Source organism: Amblyraja radiata, chromosome 24 (genome assembly GCF_010909765.2).
Source record: "Amblyraja radiata isolate CabotCenter1 chromosome 24, sAmbRad1.1.pri, whole genome shotgun sequence".
NCBI classification, from domain to species: Eukaryota; Metazoa; Chordata; class Chondrichthyes; order Rajiformes; family Rajidae; genus Amblyraja; species Amblyraja radiata.
Genome location: NC_045979.1, coordinates 9,437,023 through 9,459,540, shown reverse-complemented (window position 1 = coordinate 9,459,540; position 22,518 = coordinate 9,437,023). Strand labels below are relative to the sequence as shown.

The window sequence follows — 22,518 nt, the reverse complement described above, 5'->3', positions numbered from 1 at the left end:
CTGGCTCAAAGGGCCAAATGGCCTACTCCTGCTATTTTTCTATGCTTCCACAATCTCTTGTACAACTGTTGGATATTGACAAATCCCCCCTGGACTAAAGAGTTATTCAGTCTTCAATCTTTTTGGATTTTCTCATACAAGTACATTTTAATTGAGTATCATAGTTTTAAGTTCCTTACTTTATTTTACCCCTTGATTATCTACTATTTTCGCATTATTTTAGGAACTTCTACTATAAACGCAATATTTGTTTAGTTGGAGGACGGACACACACACACGGACACACACACACACGGACACACACGGGCACGCTCGCACACACGGACACGCTCGCACACACGGACATGCACACCTTCCTTCATCAGCCCGTTATGCAGATGGGGGACAGGGCAAGCGCTGTCTAAAAAATTCACACGGTGCAAAGCCAAGGTGAAACAGACACACACAGGAAGGTTGGCGCTGTAAAAAGACGGTTAAAGCACAGTGTACGGTAAGTCCTTTAAAAGAGGGGTGGGGGGGAGAAGGAGTGGAGACAACTTTTAAGAAGCCAGAGACACACAGCTGTGAAGCTCAGTGGACATTTAACATTACCAGTCGGTTATCTTTGGTTCTGAAAACTACTGTTTACCTTTGTTTGCACGAGCCAATGAAATTCACCGGTCAGCACCGGCTACAACCTACGTGAACCTTCGACCTCCTGGCAACCCATTAGGACCTCCTGGCGACCCACCTACGGCACGGAAATTCTCACTACTCCCCATGGTAGCTTCATTCTAGTCGCCGCTAATTTTTCAACATGTTCAAAAATTCACGCCGACCATAATGAGGCCGCGTACTAGTTCCCAGAATGTGGGAACTCCTCACGACCATGAAGTGGACTCCCCGGCAACCACCGGCGACCATGTGGCAACTGCATAGTCTCCTGCAGTAGCCTAAAAAGTCGCCTAAGTGGGACAGGCCCATAAGTCAGCTGGCCAGCCAGTATCTGTGGAAGGAAATGGACAGAGGATGTTTTGGGTTGGACCCTTCTTCAGACTGGTGGATAGAGGGCAGAAGACTAGTAAAAAGAGATGAGGAAAAGAGGCGGGGCAAAATCTGGCAAGTGATAGGATAATTCCGCTGAGGAGTGGTGATTGGCAGATGGATGGAGACAGCCACAAACACTGGAGGTGAAATGGAAATAGAAGGGTCCAAATGTGGAATAAGATAAGGAAGAAAAAATGTGTAAAGGGATGAGGGAGGGATAGTGAGTGGAAAGAAGGGGAGAGGGGTAAGGAGGAAATAAGGAAAATTGAAAATGGGGGATTTGGAGTAGAGAAGGGTGTGAGCTGAGCGGATGGAAGGCAAATAAACTGTGTGACAGGCGAGACGAGAAGGGAGGCTGGGAGCTGTGTTCAGTTGAAATTTGAGCATTTAATGTTCATGCCATTGGGTTGTAAGCTATCCAAACTGAATATGAAATGCTGTTCATCCAGATTGCATGTAGCTTCACACTGGCAGTGAACACTAAGGTGATAACGTTGGGTATGGCAAGGTGATTTAAAATGGCACTTTTATGTCATTATGTCAAGGCCTCCAGGACCTCCCAGTTGCTGACCATGTTAACTCCTCATCCCATACTGATCTTTCTGCCCTGGGCCACCTCCATTACCAGAGTGAGGCCACACTATAAATTGGAGGAACAGCAACTCATATTTTGCTTGAGTAGCTTACAGGCTTGTGGTATGAACAGTGAATTCTCTAATTTTAGGTAACTTCTAGATACATTCCCCTCCCCTTTCCCCTCCATCCTCCACTAAAAAATAATAAAGGGATACTGTATCCTTGTCTTCATCAGTCAGGGCATTGAGCATAAGAGTCAGGAAGTCATGTTCCTATTTCATAAAACTTTGGTTAGGCTGGATTTGGTGTATTGTGTGCAGTTCGGGTTGCCACATAACAGGAAGGATGTGGAGGTTTTGCAGAGGCTGCATAAAAGGTTTACCGTGATACTGCCTGGATTAGAGGGTATTATACACAAGGAGAAATTGGACAAATTTGGATTTTGTTTTCCCTGGAACAATGGCGGCTGGGGAAAGACCTCAAAAAATGAAAAGCATATTATAGAGCAGATAGATGGGACGGCACAGTGGCGCAGTGGTAAAGTTGCTGCCTTACAGGGCCAGTTAACCGAGTTTAATCCTCATTACAGGTGCTGTCTTTACGGAGTTTGCACATTCGCCCAGTGACCGTGTGGGTTTTCTCAGAGTGCTCCGGTTTTCCCGCTCATTCCAAATCCGTGCAGGTTTGTAGGTTAATTGGCTTCTGTAAAATTGTCCTTAGTGTGTAGGATAGAACTATTGTATCTATAGTTGGGTGATTGTTGGTCAGCGCGGATTTGTGGGCCAGAGGACCCGTTTCCATGCTCTAGCTCTGAAACTAAAGCTAAAACTAAAGTTTGAATCTTTGGAGTTTAAAACTGTTTCTCTTTGGAGAGCTGTTTCTTTCAATGTGTTATACATTTTGGTTCAGTTGCGATTGGCATTAAAATCTCAAAAGGCTAATATTTTTTTCTAAAAGCATTTTAGACTTGAGCACTCCCATTTTGAATCACATGAAAAGCTGAAATGAGATTTCATGGGTCAACGGATCACAACTTAAGTGGAAATATGGGGTATTAAAATGAATAATCTACTTTAACTGGAAACGAGCAATGGTCCTCTGACACTAATTACAATGTTCAATGGCCCTGTGGTTTAATAGGGGAACAAGGAACCTCCACAAAACCATTTTTTGGTTTAGCTCACAAATGTTACTGTAAATTAGAGAAATGAGGTTTAACCAAATCATAAGAATAAGTTACAACAAAACCACTAGTTGTATTATAAATAAGGATCTTGCAGCTTCTCTCACCGGTCGCATGGCTACTCAGAAATTTGTGCACGTCCAAGTTACCCAACTGATCAGGAATCACTTCCTTTGCCTGGACACAGACGGCTACATCTTCACCTCTTATGCCGATTCCACAATTCACTTCAAGTATTTTCAGTAACAGCACCGAAGCCTGGGAAACCAAGCAGAAGCTTAAATTTCAACACTAAAATAAACATTTTTAATAATGCATCAATACTTCATTCTGCAGGATAAGAAATATGCACCTTATTTCTTTGACAACAGGTGCCAGACATTTGTTTTCCTCAGAGTTTATAATATAAAACATCCTAACTTTGGTTAATTTTAATTTTAATACAGTCCAACCTCTCTGTCTCTTCTTGCAAATGTTTCCACATCATGAAGGACTACTAACTAGAAAAAAATACACTATTTAAATATTATCCAACATTAATACAACCACCATTAATGCTAGCAATCTTCGTCAGTTTACCAACATTACTGCGGATTAATTGTTCTGAATCATACAAAACATTGCGTTCATAGATTGCTCATAGAAGACTCAAAAAAAATATCAGATTAACCTTGATTTTACCATTTTTCTACTTGCCTCCAAAACACTAATCAATAACAGCAAGTTTAAAAACAACAGGGTGGCACAGTGTCACAGCTGGTTGAGCTGCTGCCCCACAGCGTTAAACACTCAATCATGGCCTCAGCTGTTGTTGGAGTTTGCACGGTTTCCCTGACCACGTGGGTTTCCTCCCACATCCCAAAGACATGGGGGGGGGGGGGGGGGCTTGTTGGTTAATTATCCTCTGTAAAATTGCCCATTATGTGATGGGAGTAGAACTTGTGCGATCGGGTGATTGATGGACCCAGGGGGCCAAGGGACCCGTTTTCATGCAGCATCTCTAAACTAAGTCCCAAAATAAACAAACTGAAAGAGAAAAAAATCAAGCAGAAAGGTTGGAATACAAGAGCCTTACCTGTTCTCCATTGGAATCATCCTCACTTGGTGTCAAGGAGTTGGTGATTGTAGAGTGTTTGTGAAATCCTTCTCCTCCACGCTCCCCATCCACACTTTCCGGAAGACTCTGATTGCTGCCCATTGCCGCCAACAGATCTGTGTTTCTGTTTGGAAGAAGTGATTCTTGCCCTGATTCTAAGAATGACATATTCAAGAGTCAACATAAAATATAATTAATATGTCAACTAATTTTTTTGGTAGCTGTTAGACTGCAAATAAATAGCACAATTTATTATTGTGCCATCCTTAAAAAATAAGATTCAAGAGCTGCATGTTTCTTCCTCAACAAATGAATGGGAAGAAGGAGTGTCAATCTAAAGACATTAACTTATATTTTATGTTGACTAGTATTCTCCATAATAGGCGCAACATTTTCGATTTTGATAAAATTTATAAAGCTACAAGATTTAAAAAAAGGTAAAACTGCTCCCAAAGAAATTAGCTGCTACTGCTCATCTTGGCACCCAAACTGGCAGAAGATTATGCAGTTACAGAACCAAAACAATATCATTTTATTGTCCGACAGACAAGATCCCTGGAACATAGTTTTGACATTGTCAACAATTAACTACATAATTAAGGGGTATTTGAAAGGGGCGAAACACTTAGCAATGATTAATTTGACAGGATAACTTGAAGATTTTGATATTCTCTCTTTGGAATGATAAAAAGAAAGCCATGACAATGTTAATTATATCTATAAAGTTTCTGAGACAGGCTTTATCTTTATGATAGAAGATTGGCATAGGAGATGTCTGCTGGTCACAGGAGGTCCCAGCCTAGTCCGTGATGTTTACCAAAGTGAGGCCAGGATGTGAAAGGCACAGGGTCAAAGTACCAGAAAAGTAAAAGGGTTCATCTCAACAGACAATCTTTCAGTATGCTCTCACGTTATGGGTCAACAGCTTTGAATTTATGTATCCACATTCCTTATTCTACAATTTTTTTTTCCACTTTATTCTTTATTGCTTTTATGCATACACAAATAATACACACATATAACAACGAAACATATAACAATGCAGTGAAACGTACACCAATGTAGTGGGAGGGTTCAGTTTACAATTAATGATGCAGTGTACAGAACTATTTTCTTATTAAAACATTTTCCAATCGCTTACATTATTAAAATTATATAGTTGATGTCTTTATTTCTATACCTAATCCATTTTCCTCATTTTCTGTTAAACTCGTCTTCTTTCATTCTTAGAGAATATGTCATCTTCTCCATCACAAATATTTCCTGTACTATGTCTAACCATTGTCTAAGTCTGGGTGTGTCCGCTGCAAGCCAGTTTCTTGTAATGGCCTTTCTGCCAGCTGTGAGTAGGATTTTAACCAAGTAATAATCTTCCATCAGCACTACTGTAGTTACATTACCCAGGTATAAAATGGAACACTTCTTGGAGACTATATATCCTAATACCTCCTTTAATACTGAATTCACTCTGTCCCAAAATGTTTTTATTTTTGGGCAACTCCAGAAGATATGTGCATGATTTGCGTCTGCTTGGCCACATTGCCTCCAGCATGTTTGCTGCCTTAGAATTTGCTTGCTTTTTATGTTAGGCGTACTAAAGAAACAAATCAAAAATTTCCAATTAAATTCTCTCAATTTTTGTGAATTAGTGGATGTCTGTAGTGTTACACACATATGATGCCATTCTTCTTCTGAGATTGTGATGTTCAATTCATTTTCCCACTTAAATTTTACATAAAATGTAGTTTTTGCTTGACATTCCATTAAACTATGATAAAGTTTAGAAATAATCCTTGATGTTTTTTGATGATACACATTAACTATTACTTCTACCACTGGATTATTTTCTTCTAGTGCCTCCCGTTTTACTTTTTTATTGTAATAATCTTTCAGTTGGAGATATCTAAACAAGTCTCGGTTCCGAAGTGCAAATCTATCCTTCAAATCTTGAAAGATTCTTACGTCTCCATTTTCAGTAACAGTACAAAATGCAGTCATTCATTTTTTCATCCACTCTTTAAATGTTGCGTCAGACATCCTTGGTTTAAATTCACTATCCAAAGCTATCCATCTTAAGGTATACAAAAATGCTGGAGAAACTCAGCGGGTGCAGCAGCATCTATGGAGCGAAGGAGATAGGCAATGTTTTGGGCCGAAACCCTTCTTCAGACTATCCATCTTAATAATTTTTGTCCTTTATTCAGTTTAAGTTGTCTGGTAAGAGTGAACCAGGTTTCTAAAGTAAATATCGTTATTGGATCGATTATACTCCTGATATGTCCAGGAAGCGCTTTTTCTCCCAAGAGTGTTTGGATGTGGAAGTCAGGGATATATGTCTCAATCGCTTTCCACCTCGCTATATAGCTATCCCAACACCAATTAAGTAGTGGTCGAAGTTGGGCAGCATAGAAATATATCCTAAAATTTCTTTTGGCAACTGGAGTGTAGTGTATCTGGCCTTCTTTCCTCCCCAAATAAATCTAGATATTGATTTATCCCATTCCGTGAATTGTTTTAATGGTACCTCTATTGACAGATATTGAAACAAGTACAATAGCCTTGGCAAAATATTCATTTACACCACATTTATCTCACTACTAAAATCCATTGGGTAAGTGGACCATCTTTCTATATCCTTTCTTATGTTTTGGTTGATGTGATTATAATTGGCCCCATACACCATTGATATATTTTTTGTTATATGTACCCCAAGGTATTTGATTGATTTTGAATCTCATTTAATATTATACTTTTGCTTGATTTCTTCTGGAGGAGCACAATTAAATAGGAGGGTTTGAGTTTTTGAAATACTCACTTTATATCCTGCATAAAAATTAAATTTCTCTATGAACCCCATCATCCTTGGAATGGAGGTGTTTACTTCCGTGAGATACATCATTATGTCATCTGCAAAAAGGCCAATTTTATGTTCTCTGTTTCTTATAGTTACTCCCCTCAGTTCCCTATCTTGACGAATCGCTTGAGCCAATGGTTCAATATATATAGCAAACAGGGTAGGGTTAAGACAACATCCCTGTCTCATTCCACTTCCTAATACAAATCTCTCAGATAAGGACCTATTCACTTTTACTCTTGCAGTAGGTTGCTGGTAAATTGCTTTAATACCTTGAATTGAATCTTCGGTAAAGCCAAATCTTTGATATAAGAATTCCCAATTAACCCTATTGAAAGCCTTTTCCGCATCTAGGCTTATCAGGACAGCGCGAGTACTTTCCTTTTGAATCTTGTGTATTATATGTAGGGTTCTTCTAATACTGTCCTGTGTTTGTCTGCCTATTATAAAACCAGTCTGGTCTTCATCAATTAAATCGGGCATGAACTTTTCAAATCGTTTGGAGATAATTGAAGAATATAATTTATGGTCCACATTTAGAATTGATATCGGTCTATAGTTGGTACAATTTTCCTTGTCTTTGTTCTCTTTGGGGATTAATATTAAAATTGCCTCTTTCCATGACGAGGGTGTCTTGCCTTCTTTGATAATCCAGTTAAAGGCTCTCAGAAGAAGTGGGTTCAGCTCATTCTGAAATATTTTATACCATTCTATAGGGAAACCGTCGCTGCCTGGGGCCTTGTTTGTTTTCATCCTACCAATTATCTTCTCTATCTCCTCCAGTGATATTTCTGCTGTGATCATTTTATTTTGTCTCTCTCCAATACAGGGCAGATTTATTGTTCTTAAAAAAGTCCTCATTGATTCCCCATCTACTGTAGAGGTTTATGTATATAATTCTTTATAATATTCCTGGAAGATATATTCTATTTCTTTTGGATCACTCTTCAATTTCTGTGTACAGGGATCCTTAATTTTGTTTATGGTGTTGTCAGCCTGTTGTTTGCATAGCCGGGCAAGTACTTTAGTGGATTTAGGGCCTAGCTCATAATGTGCCTGTTTTACAAATCTTGCTTTTTTTCTCCACCTCTTGACCCAATATTCCATCCATTTGTCCCCTCAAATCTTCTATTTGTTATAAGTTCTCTGGTCCTTATTATTTTTGTACTTCTGTTCTAAATCCTTCAGGTCTAATATCAACTTATTATATGTTTTCATTCTAGCCTTTTTAATATGTGATGCCCTAGCTATTAATCTACCCCGTATTACAGCCTTCAATGAGTCCCATAGTAAGGATGGGTCCACCTCCCCATTGTCATTCTCCTCTAGATAACTTTTGATTTCCAATTTAATGTCATTAACAGTTGTTTTATCATTCAGTTTTCCAACATTTAATCGCCACACTGTGTCTTCCTTCTACTGTCCATTTGAATTGTTGCGTATATGGCATTATGGTCTGATACATCTGCCACACCAATTCTGCAATCCGTTACCCTATAACAGTCTTCTTTCTGCATTAAGAAATAGTCTATTCTGGAGTAAACTGAGTGTGATAATGTTTATAGTCACTTTCTACAATTTAAATATAGAATAAGGAAATTATACAATAAACCAATATCATGATGATGAATTTAAACAATATATTTTTCAATTATTGGAAAAATTATCTGGACAAATAGTATCTGCACCCAAGATACTGCAGCAATCATTGACAAGACTCGGCATTTAAATAGACCTATTAACTTCAGAGCAACAAACGTCATACTTTTTGCTGCATATTTTAAACTGATGTAGAGTACAACTCATGCAAACAAAATAAACTGCAGATGCTGAAATCTAAAGTACAAAATAAGTACAAACCGAAGATAGACACAGAAGATGGAGCAAAGAGGTCCTTCTGCAGTTGTACAGGGCCCTAGTGAGACCACACCTGGAGTATTGTGTGCAGTTTTGGTCCCCTAATTTGAGGAAGGACATTCTTGCTATTTAGGGAGTGCAGCGTAGGTTTACAAGGTTAATTCCCGGGATGGCGGGACTGTCATATGCTGAGAGAATGGAGCAGCTGTGCTTGTACACTCTGGAGTTTAGAAGGATGAGAGGCAATCTCATTGAAAAATATAAGATTGGACACGCTAGAGGCAGGAAACATGTTCCCGATGTTGGGGGAGTCCAGAACCAGGGGCCACAGTTTAAGAATAAGAAGCAAGCCATTTAGAACAGAGACGAGGAAACACTTTTTCTCACAGAGAGTGGCGAGTCTGTGGAATTCTCTGCCTCAGAGGGCGGTGGAGGCAGGTTCTCTGGATGCTTTCAAGAGAGCTAGATAGGGCTCTTAACAATAACAGAGTCAGGGGATATGGGGAGAAGGCAGGAACGGGGTACTGATTGGGGATGATCAGCCATGATCACATTGAATGGCGGTTCTGGCTCGAAGGGCCAAATAGCCTACTATAATAGCACCTATTGTCTAATGTCTAAAAAGCTGGAGTAACTCAGCAGGACAGGCAGCATCTCTGGAGAAAAGAAATGGGTAACGTTTCGGGTCGAGACCTTGGGTCAGGCAGCTGCTGTAGACAGAATGGACTGGCAACATAGTAGGGAGGGGAGAAAGTTGGAAAAGAGAGATGGGAGCAGGACAAAGCCTGGCAAGAGAAAGGTGGATATGGGTGAGGGTCTGATTGGCAGATGGGTGGAGTAAGTGACAAAGGCTAAAGATGAAAGGAGACAAAAGGTTGTCAGATAAGGAGGGATGTGAAAAAGTAAAACCAGAGAGGGGGGGGGATATAGGTGGAAAGGGATGGGTGTGGTGGGGAGGGGCAGTGAGGGAAGAATGATGGAACGGTGGGAGAAATGGGTGGAAGAGGCAAAGGGGTTGGGGTGGGTGAGAAACTATTGCTTAAAAATTGGAGAATTCAATATTCATACTGTTGGTTTGTGAATGACCTAAGAAGAATTTTAGGTGCTGTTCCTGCACTTAAAATTGGAGAAAGTGTTCATGCCGCAGACTGAAAGTTGGAGAATTCATGCATTCAGAGGTACACGCCCATTTGAAGCAGCACGTTTACCTGTATATTTAATCTCAAAGAAATAGAACCTTCTTTTAACTAATAAGAAATGTAATTTGATAAAAAGTGCTGAAATATGACAAATATTTGGCTGAAACGCATCACTTCATAACCTATTTGGTTAAATAAATACCAAATGATACAATTAAAAAGCAAAACAACTTATTCTTTCACTATGTCCAAAATGATGAATGCATTCAAAAGCAATTTTAAAATCTGTGAATTTCTCCTCTGTGGGACCAGGATAGGAAGAGGAATACAAATCAGGAAATGGACATAATAAAGTATACTAAAATTATAGCATATAATAATAATAATAATTTTATTTATAGAGCACTTTAAAAACAATCATAGTTGCAACAAAGTGCTGTACATCACTAATCATTGACAAAAAAGTTAATACACACCAATAATAACAATTAAAAGATGGAGTAAGTAAAGATATTCAAAATAAAGAAATATTAAAAACACTAAAAACAGGAGCAAAGTCTCATGCATGGTCAAAAGCCAGGGAGTATAAATGTGTTTTAACACTGGCATTGAAGATGGACAGTGAGGGGGCCTGTCTGACGTGCAACGGCAGAGCGTTCCAGAGTGCCGGAGCAGCAACAGAGAAGGCTCTATCCCCTCTGAGCTTCCGCTTAGACCTCGGTACCTCCAGGAGCAGCTGATCAGCTGACCTGAGGGACCGGGCAGGAGCGTATGGGTGGAGCAGCTCAGAGAGGTAAGGCGGGGCGAGCCCATTCAGAGATTTAAAAACAAATAACAGAATTTTAAAATGAACTCGAGAGTGCAGCCAGTGGAGGGAGGCCAGAATTGGTGTTATGTGCTCCCTCTTTCGAGTTCCAGTTAAAAGGCGAGCAGCAGCATTCTGAACCAACTGGAGACGAGCCAGTGAAGAACGAGCAACTCCAAAATAGAGTGCGTTACAGTAATCCAGCCTAGATGTAATAAAGGCATGGATTACTGTCTCAAAATGCTGCCGCTCGAGAATGGGCTTCACCTTTGCCAGCTTCCTTAAGTGAAAGAAGCTGGACTTAACCACCGCGCCTATTTGGTGATCTAACTTAAAGTCACTGTCCATCCTAAAACCCAGGTTCAAAACTGTCGGCTTCACATACCGTGACAATGGACCTAAATCAACAAATGGAGGTTCACGGCAGCCATTAGGATCAAATCAAATCACCTCTGTCTATGGACATGTAAATATAGAGTAACGGTCACAAGATCAACCTTGATCATAGTCACAAAGACCCTTCGGTCTACCTTGTGCATGTAGAACATCAACCACCCATTTACATGAATCCCTTTTTATTTTCCCTCCATTCTCATCAACTTTCCCCAGATTCTATCTTTCATTGACATACGGGGCAATTTTGTGATCTATTAACCCATCAATCCATTAAGTCGTTGTGATGTGGGAGAGAGTGCATGTAATTACTGGGAACATGCAAACTTCAAACAGAAAGGAGCCAATACGTGAGTCACTGGCGGCGAGATAGAGTGGTTCCACAAGCGGTGTGACCTTGAACACTACATATCATATCAAAAGGCTAATAGCGTCCCATGTGTGGAAATCAACAGGTGCATCTTTGGCGATGGAGTTAAGCAAAATATTCATCACATTTCTCCACCTTGATTAAATTCTGATTGTCTGATGAGATTTCGGGGGTGGGGGAATTCTGATTGTCTGATGAGATTTCGGGGGGGGGGGGGGGGGGGGGAAGGAACGACACCAAAATTAAGAGTTGGAGTCAGTGGTCCATGGTGTGAAAAAGTGGATAATGCAGGACAGAACCCACATGGAGCACAGATGAATGCTATCAAAGCTTGAAGATCAGCACGACATGTACATGACATTTTATTGTCAGAATAGAGTTGCAGTGCTCACAGGTCAAGATATTGCCACACCGTTCAAGATCCTGCCCAAGACCATGGGATATAGAACTGGAAGCGAAATGGATTGGTGCCCAGATTCAGGAAATGAGTCCAGAATCTGGCTGTAGCAGCTAAACCAGTTTGTCAAACACAAACACAGCAGCAGCAGGAGCAGTTGCAAACTAATTCAAATTCACCACAAATTTTTCAGCAACTCAGCAGGAAATAGACACATGGCAGCTAAGACTTTATGTCGTTCAAAAAGCTTAGTCTTGATGCCAATTCCAGGCATTTGGAATCCAAAATTAAAAGGTCCAGTCCTCATTATTTTCCTAGCAGAGCGAAGTCACAGCAGCCAATTCTTAAAATAGCTATTACTCATAGTCCGCAGTGCACTTTATCTGTTTATTTATGTTTATATATATGGTCTATGGTATATAGACACACTGATCTGTTCTGTATTTATGCCTACAATATTCTGTTGTGCTGCAGCAAGCAACAATTTCATTGTCCTATTTGGGACAATAAACTCCCTTGACTTGACTTGTATGGAGTTCTGAGGGATTTTGATTTTAAATAATAGCCATTTCTCTTTGGATTGATACTGCTTGATTTACTGAATGCTGCCAGCATTTGCTGTTTTTTTTGCAGATTTTAAGCATCTGCAGTTTTTTCATTTTTACTTTGAGCTATTTGAAATTATTCCAGTGAATAAAAAAAGTTTACATTTATTCATCTTATTTTTACAATGGATAAAGAACTTGTGTTACGGGGAAGGGGAAGTAAAAAATTAAGCAATTACAAAAAAAAACAATTCAAGGAATTGTAGCCAAGAGCATTATTCAAAGAACACAAGAAAATAGGAACAGGCAGAGACTACCCTGTCATTCAACCCATTCCAGACCTCCTCTGTGCCGTCCCATAATTCTCAATTTCCTAATCTTACAAAAATATCTACTCCCACCTAAAGATAGTTCTCAGTGAGATAGCTCTGCCTGGGATATAGAATTCTGGAGATTCATTGCCCTCTGCAAGAAGAATACATACCTCAGTTTTAAAAGACAATCCTTTCATCCTAGAAATTAGCCTGGTGTATCATCTTTGCCTCCACTGCTACTTCATCCTTTCTCAACTAAGGGTACCAATATCATGACAGACAATGGCTTTGATGGTTGGGTGAGGACAATACATCACCCACCCAGATGCTAAGCCCTGTTACATGCATGATAATGCACCAGGAGACATTCCAGGACCACCTTCTCCCTCGATCTCTTTGGCAATACAATCTCACATTTGACTGTAGGTCAACTTTTGAACTTCAGGTTTATGATATTTTGCCTATTTCCAACTCTGCAACATCACTTCACTCTGCCCTACCTTACATGATTATGGTTACTTCTGACAGCCCCATCCTTACTTTGATCATTCTTAGATTTGATTATTCAAATGCATCCCAAGCCATCTTCCTACTTTCAAATGTATTATGCTTTACTGCCCTTTTTGCCATAGATCGTGGTTAAGGAAATCTTAATCTTAAAATTATCATTCTCGTGTATAAACCCTTCCAAGTTCAGGTATTGCCACAATTCCTCCATCCCAATAGTCCTTTCAGATACCTTTTCACTTTTAATTCTACTCTTGGTATTCCCCAAATGTAGTCACTTCATCAAAAGCAGGCAATAAAACAACCTCTTGGTTTTATTATTGGTTGACAAACCTTGTGCCCTTTTACCCAGTAACCTTTAGTGAGTTGGTGAAAAGCTTTCAAGCTAATACCATAATGTACTTTGGAACATTGTTACCATGATAAAGGTGTTATTATAGGCAATTGATGTTGACATTATAGTTGACCTGGATACTGGAGGAAAAGATTTTTATAAATTTATATAAACAGCAACAATGTAGCCCAAGATGACTGGTCATCTTTTCCCGATTCTATGTTGCACCTTGAACTATTTTCAAAACAAACTGTCTTCCACCAGATGACCAAACACCAACTCATCAGTTGGGTCAAGGCTGTGCAGGGATTCTTCCAGTTTGGGCCAAATGCGGCTAGGTGGGAATAGTTCAGCTGGGACTTGTTAGCCGGTGTGGGCAAGTTGGGCCGAAGGGCCTGTTTCCACGCTGTATGTCTCTAAGTGCCCAGCATTGAAGGCCATTGAGGCTCTACCACACCCTCACTGACTCATCAGCTTGTGAATGACAAATAACATTCACAAATATTTAACAAGTGTGAAATTGTTATCAGTTGGAATACCACAATTCAAAACAGGTTTGAGTGCAGAAGGTTGCCTGTGCTGATACAATCCCCACACTGCACTCTCTCACAACAATGTGGTGGGAGCCCACTGCACACTTGAAGCAGCAACATGACACAAGAGCAAGTGGATGGACGAGGGGCTTGGGACAACTATTTTTACACATAATAGCTATCCTGTTCAATCTCATAAATTTTAAAGGCCTCTCATCTTGCTTTGACATTTGCTTTTCCAAAGAAAAATATACCTAATATGTTCACTCTTTCAAAAGCCGTATAATCAGTTCTGGCACACTAAAGCTTTTTTATATACAATTCCAAACCACCACCACCACTGAACTCCCCACTGTCAATACCACAGACCAGAAACTGAACTGGACTACCAGAATAACAATGTGGCACTAAGCAAGTCAGAGGCAAGGAATCCAACGAGATCTAAATGTTCTTGTGAATGACTCACAATATATTAGGAGGCAGGAGTATAGAAGTTGGGATGTAATGTTAAAATTGTACAAGGCATTGGTGAGGCCAATTCTGGAGTATGGTGTACAATTTTGGTCGCCTAATTATAGGAAGGATGTCAACAAAATAGAGAGAGTACAGAGGAGATTTACTAGAATGTTGCCTGGGTTTCAGCAACTAAGTTACAGAGAAAGGTTGAACAAGTTAGGGCTTTATTCTTTGGAGCGCAGAAGGTTAAGGGGGGACTTGATAGAGGTTTTTAAAATGATGAGAGGGATAGACAGAGTTGACGTTGAAAAGCTTTTCCCACTGAGAGTAGGGAAGATTCAAACAAGGGGACATGACTTGAGAATTAAGGGACTGAAGTTTAGGGGTAACATGAGGGGGAACTTCTTTACTCAGAGAGTGGTAGCTGTGTGGAATGAGCTTCCAGTGAAGGTGGTGGAGGCAGGTTCGTTTTTATCATTTAAAAATAAATTGGATAGTTATATGGATGGGAAAGGAATGGAGGGTTATGGTCTGAGCGCAGGTATATGGGACTAGGGGAGATTATGTGTTCGGCACGGACTAGAGGGGTCGAGATGGCCTGTTTCCGTGCTGTAATTGTTATATGGTTAAGGTGCAGTAGTGATTAGGAAGACAAATGGCACAATGGGTTTCATTGCTTCAGGGTTGGAGATTAGAAGTAGTTATGTATTGTTACAAATGTATAGGGGAAGGCCTCTCCTTGAATACTGTGCAGCTTTGTTTCTCTAATTTAAGAAAGGATAAACAGGTATTGGAGGCAGTTGAAAAAAGCTTCTCAAGACTGATTTCTGGGATGAGGAGGTTATCTTATCATTCCAATAAACGGGATATATATTTTTTGGAGTTTAGAAGAATTAATATCTTTTAATGAAACATACAAGATAGGAATTTATGTCATAGTGTCAGAAGAATAACCTAGCCTTTGACATCAGTAAGATGAAACACTATTGTTGTCCCAAGGTAGTGAGGGGGTGAACATAACCATGTCCTCATCAACGGGGCTGCTGTAGAGATGGTCAACAGCTTCAAGTTCCTTGGCATCGATATCACCAGCAACCTAATCTGTTCCCTGCACACCAATGCAATGATCACATCTGCGTATTTACTTTCTTAGTTATCCGAGAAGATTTGATATGTCTAGAAGGATTCTCTCAAAAGTCTTCAGATGTGCTTAGGAAAGTATTCTGACTGCATGCATCTCAGCCTTGTATGGCAACTGCTCTGCTCTTGATCACTTGCACCTGCAAAGAGTGGAGAAGACAGCCTGGTGCATGACACGCTCAGGACTTCCTTCTATCCAGTCTATCTGCATGTGTATTGCATCACGAAGGATGGAGATATCATCAAAGATGCCTTTCACCCTTCCCATTCGCTTTTCTATTATCTACCATTTGGGAGAAAATAGCTGAACTTGAAAGCTCCAGCATCCAGACTTAAGAACACCTTTGCCCCTACTGCCACCACACTCTGAACCAATCAGCTCTTTCACATCCCCTTCCCAGAGGCGCTGCCATATACTTTTAATTCATTCCATTTCGGCTATTGGTATATTTAATATTTTTTGATCACCTTCAGTTTGCACTACAACCTTGCACCGTTCTGCTCATTTGCATTCCTCATTTTATGTCTGCATTTATCATTATTGTATGCATATGCTGTTATGTTGAACTTCATCTGAACAAGAGATTTCTATGCACCCTGGTGCATATGACAATAAACTAAACCAACCAGATCCCTCAGGGCATGATAGGGCGAATTATTCCACGAGTGGGAGAATCTTAAACAAGGGGACATCATGACAAAATTAGCAGGCAGTCATTTGAAATTGAGGTTGAAGGGAATGTCTTGCAGTGGACGGCGAATCTCTGGAATTCTCCATCTCAATGGTATTTTTTTTAATTGTCAGATGTACTGAGGTATCGTGAAATTCATCTCAGAGATTTGAAGCAAATAGATCACTGTGTTAGAAAACACTGGGGAGTGCTCAAAGCTTAGCATAACTGAAAGATGGGAAATTGGCGATGATGGGAAGGTGACAGATTCCTGGTCAGATCAACCATGACTATATTAAAACTTGAGGGGTGACGTGACCTCCTACGTTTATTTTCTGTTTTTAATGCTCTCTTTTAGTGTTAGATAGGGCCAAATAGTTTTCAAGCAGAACTACTTCCCCGTTAACAGCGCTGAACCACGTGAAAGCAGGGGGTTAGTTTCATTTAGGCTTTCTCTTGCATGTTGAACATGAAATCAAATGCATTGTAAATGCATTTTTTTTAACCAACAATAATGGTAAAGCTTGACTTTAAATTCACCAAATTCCTGTTCAATTTGTTGTACAACGAATCTTTGTAAACAAATTACGTACCTGCTTCAAGGAGAATAACGTATTTCTCACTGCTATCACTGTCGACCGATATCCGATCTTCTGGCAGGCTGCCATCAAGTGATGTAGTGTCCAAGGAATGCTGCGACGATGTGCGTTTCATGCTTAAGATACGCAGCTTAGTGCTGGACAAGGAAGAGGATAGATTGTCTTCACCTTTGGAGATCTGCTCTCTTTAACAAGAAAGGAAACTTTGATTTAGTCAAGGGAGAGAAAAGGTATGCTGCATTTTAAAGCATTAAGTTGTCTTTCACAGACTCAAGAGCAACTTTGAGGAGGGGAAAACATTCCACCAGAGTTCAAAAGGGAACATTGTCTATAAATTAAAACTTGTTATACATCAGCAGATCACAGTGAGGATGAAAGGCCATGTAGAAATTAAATAAATTTTAGTTCATATACATATTACTATTATTACTTGCCTGCTCCAGCAACAAGATCACACCTCCAATACAGGCAGGAATCCCATTTTACTTTCAATTACTTATTAACTGCATGGATGAGTTGAGGGATGTGCTCAAACCAGAAAACAATTTGAAGTTCCCCACTCCTAACATTAAATCATAAAAGCAGGCAGCACAGTGCTGAATCTTTAACACAGCAATTATGCTGCATCTCTTTCCATTATAAATATTTAATTCCTTAGGAAGACAGACCAGACAGGTAGACAATATTACAGACGCAGACTAAACCAAGGCATTATACCATTGGATGTGTGTATTCTTGTACTGAAGTCCACTTGCAATAAAGGGTAACATACTGCTTGCTTCCCAACTACCCACTGGACTTGCATATTAACATGTAGCAATTGCCTAGTTTACCAAGAGCATGACCACTGCATTGTGAGCAATGTTCCTTAATCCTAAATTCCCCATACAGTGGAGAAAAAATGGCTCCATCTTCACTGTCAGTCTCCTCATTACTTGAATCTTGTCCACTCCAGTTAATATAACCATGGGATGCAAGCAGAAGCCTCCACATGGCGCATTCCGGGCAATGCTGACGACAGAAACTGTACCACAGTGACTGACTGAAGTAGCCAATTCTGCAACCACCGACCGTCAACCGTCACTGACCGACCGGAAAGACATGATAAAGCAGATGGCCAGACACAAGGAAGAAGAAGAATATAACCATTGTTTGTGTAATCTCTCCAAATAGGTTTTGGTACCATTCTGTAAATTAACATTCCTATACCTCCGTCCAAGACCAATGTTTTCTTCTTAAGGTGTAGTACCGCAAATTCTGCCTACCTAAAGTCACGATAGAAGGTGGCAAGAACAGGAAGGTAGATTATTATCCAAATGGCGTCAGATTTGGAAAAATGCAGCTGCAATGAAACCTGGGTGTGCTTGTACATCAGCCACTGAAAGTAAGCATGCAGGTACAGGAGGCAACGAAGAAAGCTAATGGCATGTTCGCCTTAATTGCGAGAGGATTTGAATTTAGGAGCAAGGTGGTCCTACTGCATTTGTACAGGGGCCTGGTGAGACCGCACCTGGAGTATTGTGTGTAATTTTGGTCTCCTAATTTGAGGAAGGACATTATTGTTATTGAGGGAGTGCAGCGTAGGTTCATCAGGTTAATTCTCGAGATGGCGGGACTGACATATGATGAACGAATGGGTCGACTGGACTTGAATTCACTGGAATTTAGAAGGATGAGAGAGGATCTTATGGAAACATAAAATTCTTAAAGGATTGGACAGGCTAGATGCAGGAAAAATGTTCCCGATGTTGGGGCAGTCCAGAACCAGGGGTCACAGTTTAAGAATAAAGGGTAGGCCAGAGAGTTATGAATCTGTGGAATTCTCTGCCACAGAAGACAGTAGAGGCCAATTCGCTGGATGTTTTCGGGCTAAAGGAATCTAGGGATGTGGGGAAAAAGCAGGAATGGGATACTGATTTTAAATGATCAGTCATGATCATATTGAATGGCGGTGCTGGCTCAAAGGGCCGAATGGCCTACGCCTGCACCTATTTCTCTATGTTTCTAATTCCTCTTTCCAGAAATTGAGACTGAATCAGACTATTCTTAAACCTACTCACATCTATCCTCAAATTGAGTACCATAATCCATAACACTGCTAAAACTACATGTCTGTTTGCATCACACTTTTCAGCCAACCCATCTGTCCCAGACTCTGCAACTATGCCTTTTCCAGCTCAAAGTTTGATCATTTCATGTACTCCTGAATGCTCACCAACATTTTATCCTCACACTTAGTCATTCAAAATTCTCCTGCATTGTTCTGTTTAAGAATCTTCTTTCTTTCACTCATTATCTCATTACTTGGTGAGTTTAAATTTAAAATTCAAATTCATCTTTTCAATCATTCCACATGCTTGCTCCTTCCACTTAGCATTATTTTCTCGATGGTGACAACTTCCATATCTGCGCTATGTGTGGGACTTGGGCAGAGTTTAATTGATGCTGAGGTTCTAAGCTCTGAAATTTCCTCCTCAAACCTTTAAAATCTCTTTAAAATCAACTTTGTTGTCAGGGTTGACATCATGTGCGGTGAGGTGCCAAATTTTGTTTTGGAAACACTCTTATGAAGTGTTTGCAACATTTGACTAGATTTAGTGCACAAGTACAAGCTTGTGTTTGAGCATATTACAATTCCGTATAACCACACAGGGGTGCTATCATTCTGACATAAAAAAAACCTGACTAGTACAAATAGCTATTCTTCACAATCACTAACTGATACACTGGAATTTAGAAGGATGAGAGAGGATCTTATGGAAACATAAAATTCTTAAAGGATTGGACAGGCTAGATGCAGGAAAAATGTTCTTATACTTATTATACTTATACGGGATACTTAGTATTGTTGAACTGCTCTAAAAACTATCAATTATTCAGTCAAATTAAATGGTGATGAATGATTCTGTCATTCCACTGAGTTAAGGCACTAGATAGATTTAGTGGCTGCAGAGTGATGCAGAACAGTCACCAAGATCATTCTTAAAGAGAAGACAAATCAGCCAAAGTTTCTCAAGCTGTTCAAGTGGTGACACTCCAAAGTGTTTTTGTAAATGTCTGTCTGCTCGTTTAGCTTCCCTGGATTCATGGAGAACTTTGCTGTCCGCATTCTGTGCAGATAAACTTGCATTTGGGTTGGGTTAACCTAAGGAGCTGGAGGAACCAGATTAAAGTAACATATGCAGACAGTCCTGTTTACCAGACTCATTAAAACTCTCCCTCAGGGGCGGCACAATGGCGCAGCAATAGAGTTGCTGCCTTAGTGCCAGAGACCCTGTTTCCATCCTGACTATGGGTGCTGTCCGTATGCAGTTTGTACGTTCGCCCCCTGACCACGTGTGTTTTTCCTCGGGTGCTCCGGTTTTTCTCCCACACTCCAAAGACATACAGGTTTGTAGGTTAATTGGCTTCAGTAAAAATTATGTATTGTCCCCAGTGTATAGTATGTGCTCGTGTAATGGGCATCGTTGGTTGGCATGGACTCGGTGGGCCGAGGGGCCTGTTTCTGTGTTCATATAATCTCTAAACTAAGCTCTCTAAAAAAAAAATCTATTTTTACAGGGAACAATGTACCTCTGAGTGTCACAGTTGCCTTTTACTCTCAACGGTTAAATGGGTTACTCATGATAGGTCGTGGAAAATCTACTTTCCATTGTACTAACATGGGTTCAAAGGAAAAAAAGAATCATAACCGGGTGGACATCGTTGCTGCCTGAATCAATAGACACATCTTTGACTGCTGAATGATGGTTCAAAAATCACCAAAAGTAAAATAATGTGATAAAGTAATAGGTAAATCAAGAACTATGCTACAGTTCTTATTCTGCGACTGACCACTTTTTGCATGGTTTCACTGTCTCTTCAATTCATAGCTTTCAGGCCAAATTTCTACTACTTGAACTGAGCACAGATGTTATTCAGTACCGCTTTTAGTGTAAAAACCAAATAGTGCATCAGTATTTTGCCCCAGGCACTTCATACAAAATTATCTTTAAATTGTAAGCAATGAAGTTAAGCCAAAGTAGTAGAATTTTAATTCCGTGTCAAAGTGGAAGTGTTCAAATAATTAAATGACACCACATCCATTTGCTTGAGAGTTCCCCTAATTAGTTCTCAAAACTGCTGAAGTCACTCCACATCTGGTTAAAGAGGGTCAAAAGCACAAAACGACTCACATCATCATAAACACAATTGTGTGCAGCGAGTGATTTTCCTGATGATTTGACTTTATCACAAAAGTGGAAGTGTTCAAATAATTAAATGACACCACATCCATTTGCTTGAGAGTTCCCCTAATTAGTTCTCAAAACTGCTGAAGTCACTCCACATCTGGTTAAAGAGGGTCAAAAGCACAAAACGACGCACATCATCATAAACACAATTGTGTGCAGCGAGTGATTTTCCTGATGATTTGACTTTATCACAAAAATCATGGCTAAAAATGTATTAAAGTAAACAGCATTATAGTGTTCTGTAAGATTATTGTATAGTTGGAAGTGCTATCATTCAGATGAGAGATAATACTGATACAGCTCATGCAGCTTATCAAGCAGAAAGGAATCATGTGCCTTTCAATCCAAATGTACTCCCTTACGTCACTGAGTTCATATTTACACCTTAAAATGATTTTAATTTATAACATTATAATTTTTGGTTGCAATGATAGTTTTGCACGTAAATTTTCACATTACAAGGAAGCATATACTGTAAAGCACGCTATGACATGCTGAGGTCACAACATACATTATTTCCTTTGTCATTTAAATGTGTAAAATCAGATCAAGCAAATTGGTAAACCACACCTGCAAATGATTCAGCTGTGTTTAGATAATTCCTGGCATTCTGTGGGTATGAATCATTCAGTGTACTTTATCTCCGATATTCACATGATCCATTTTCCGCAGATTCATAGAGCAAACTATTGAACATTACAATTAGCTATTACTATTTCATCAAGTATCTAAGGGTGGCTGTATTTAAAATACTCACTATCATAAAGCAGCAGGTCAGCATCCAATAGCCAGTGGGAGATAGAGGACCTGATATGCAGACAGAACCACAGGGTTGTTGTAGTGGGTGACTTGAACTTTCCCAATGTTGATTGGGACTTACTCAGGGCAAGAGGATCAGGTGGGGCAGAATTTGTCATGTGCATCCAAGAGGGAGTCTGACTCGAGGGGGGACCATACTGGACCTTGTTCTGGGAAACGAGCCTGGCCAGGTGGCTGGTGTTGATGTGGAAGAAGAATTTGGGGATAGTGATCACAATTCCACAAGCTGAGGTTCATAAGAGGTTTGAGGGGAGACTTGATATGATAGAAGTGTATAAAATTATGAGACGCATAGATAGGATGGTCAGAATTTTTTTACCACGGGGTGGAAATGTCCAACTCGAGGGCACAACTAGAAGGTGAGAGGGGGAATATAATGGAGATGTGTGGGGCAAGTTTTTTTTGATGGGGACCTGGAACAAATTACCATGGAGAAAGATACGATAGTGCTGTTTAAACAGCTTTTAGATAGGCACATGGATTTGCAGGGAATGAAGGGATATGAATCACTTGAAGGCACATGAGATCAGTTCAGCTCGGCATCATATTCGACACAACCATTGTGGGACGAAGGGCTCATTCCTGGGCTGTTCTGTTCTATGTTCCACGTTAATAAATTCTCTGGTTGAACTAAGGATACAATAATTTTGAATGAAAGAAAAATAGTTTCCT

The 22,518-nt window shown here is 40.0% G+C and overlaps 1 protein-coding gene across 3 annotated transcripts in view; it reads right to left on the bottom strand.

Moving 5' to 3' along the window:
* uhrf1bp1 (UHRF1 binding protein 1) overlaps positions 1-22,518 on the bottom strand; it is a 119,359-nt gene that overhangs the window by 13,397 nt on the left and 83,444 nt on the right. For all 3 annotated transcript variants that reach the window (XM_033042372.1, XM_033042373.1, XM_033042374.1), the window contains 3 exons: positions 16,790-16,980; positions 3,861-4,036; positions 2,893-3,043 (listed from right to left, as the gene is read on the bottom strand). In XM_033042372.1, the coding sequence (XP_032898263.1) occupies positions 2,893-3,043; positions 3,861-4,036; positions 16,790-16,980 (518 nt within the window). The remainder of the gene's footprint in view (positions 1-2,892; positions 3,044-3,860; positions 4,037-16,789; positions 16,981-22,518) is intronic.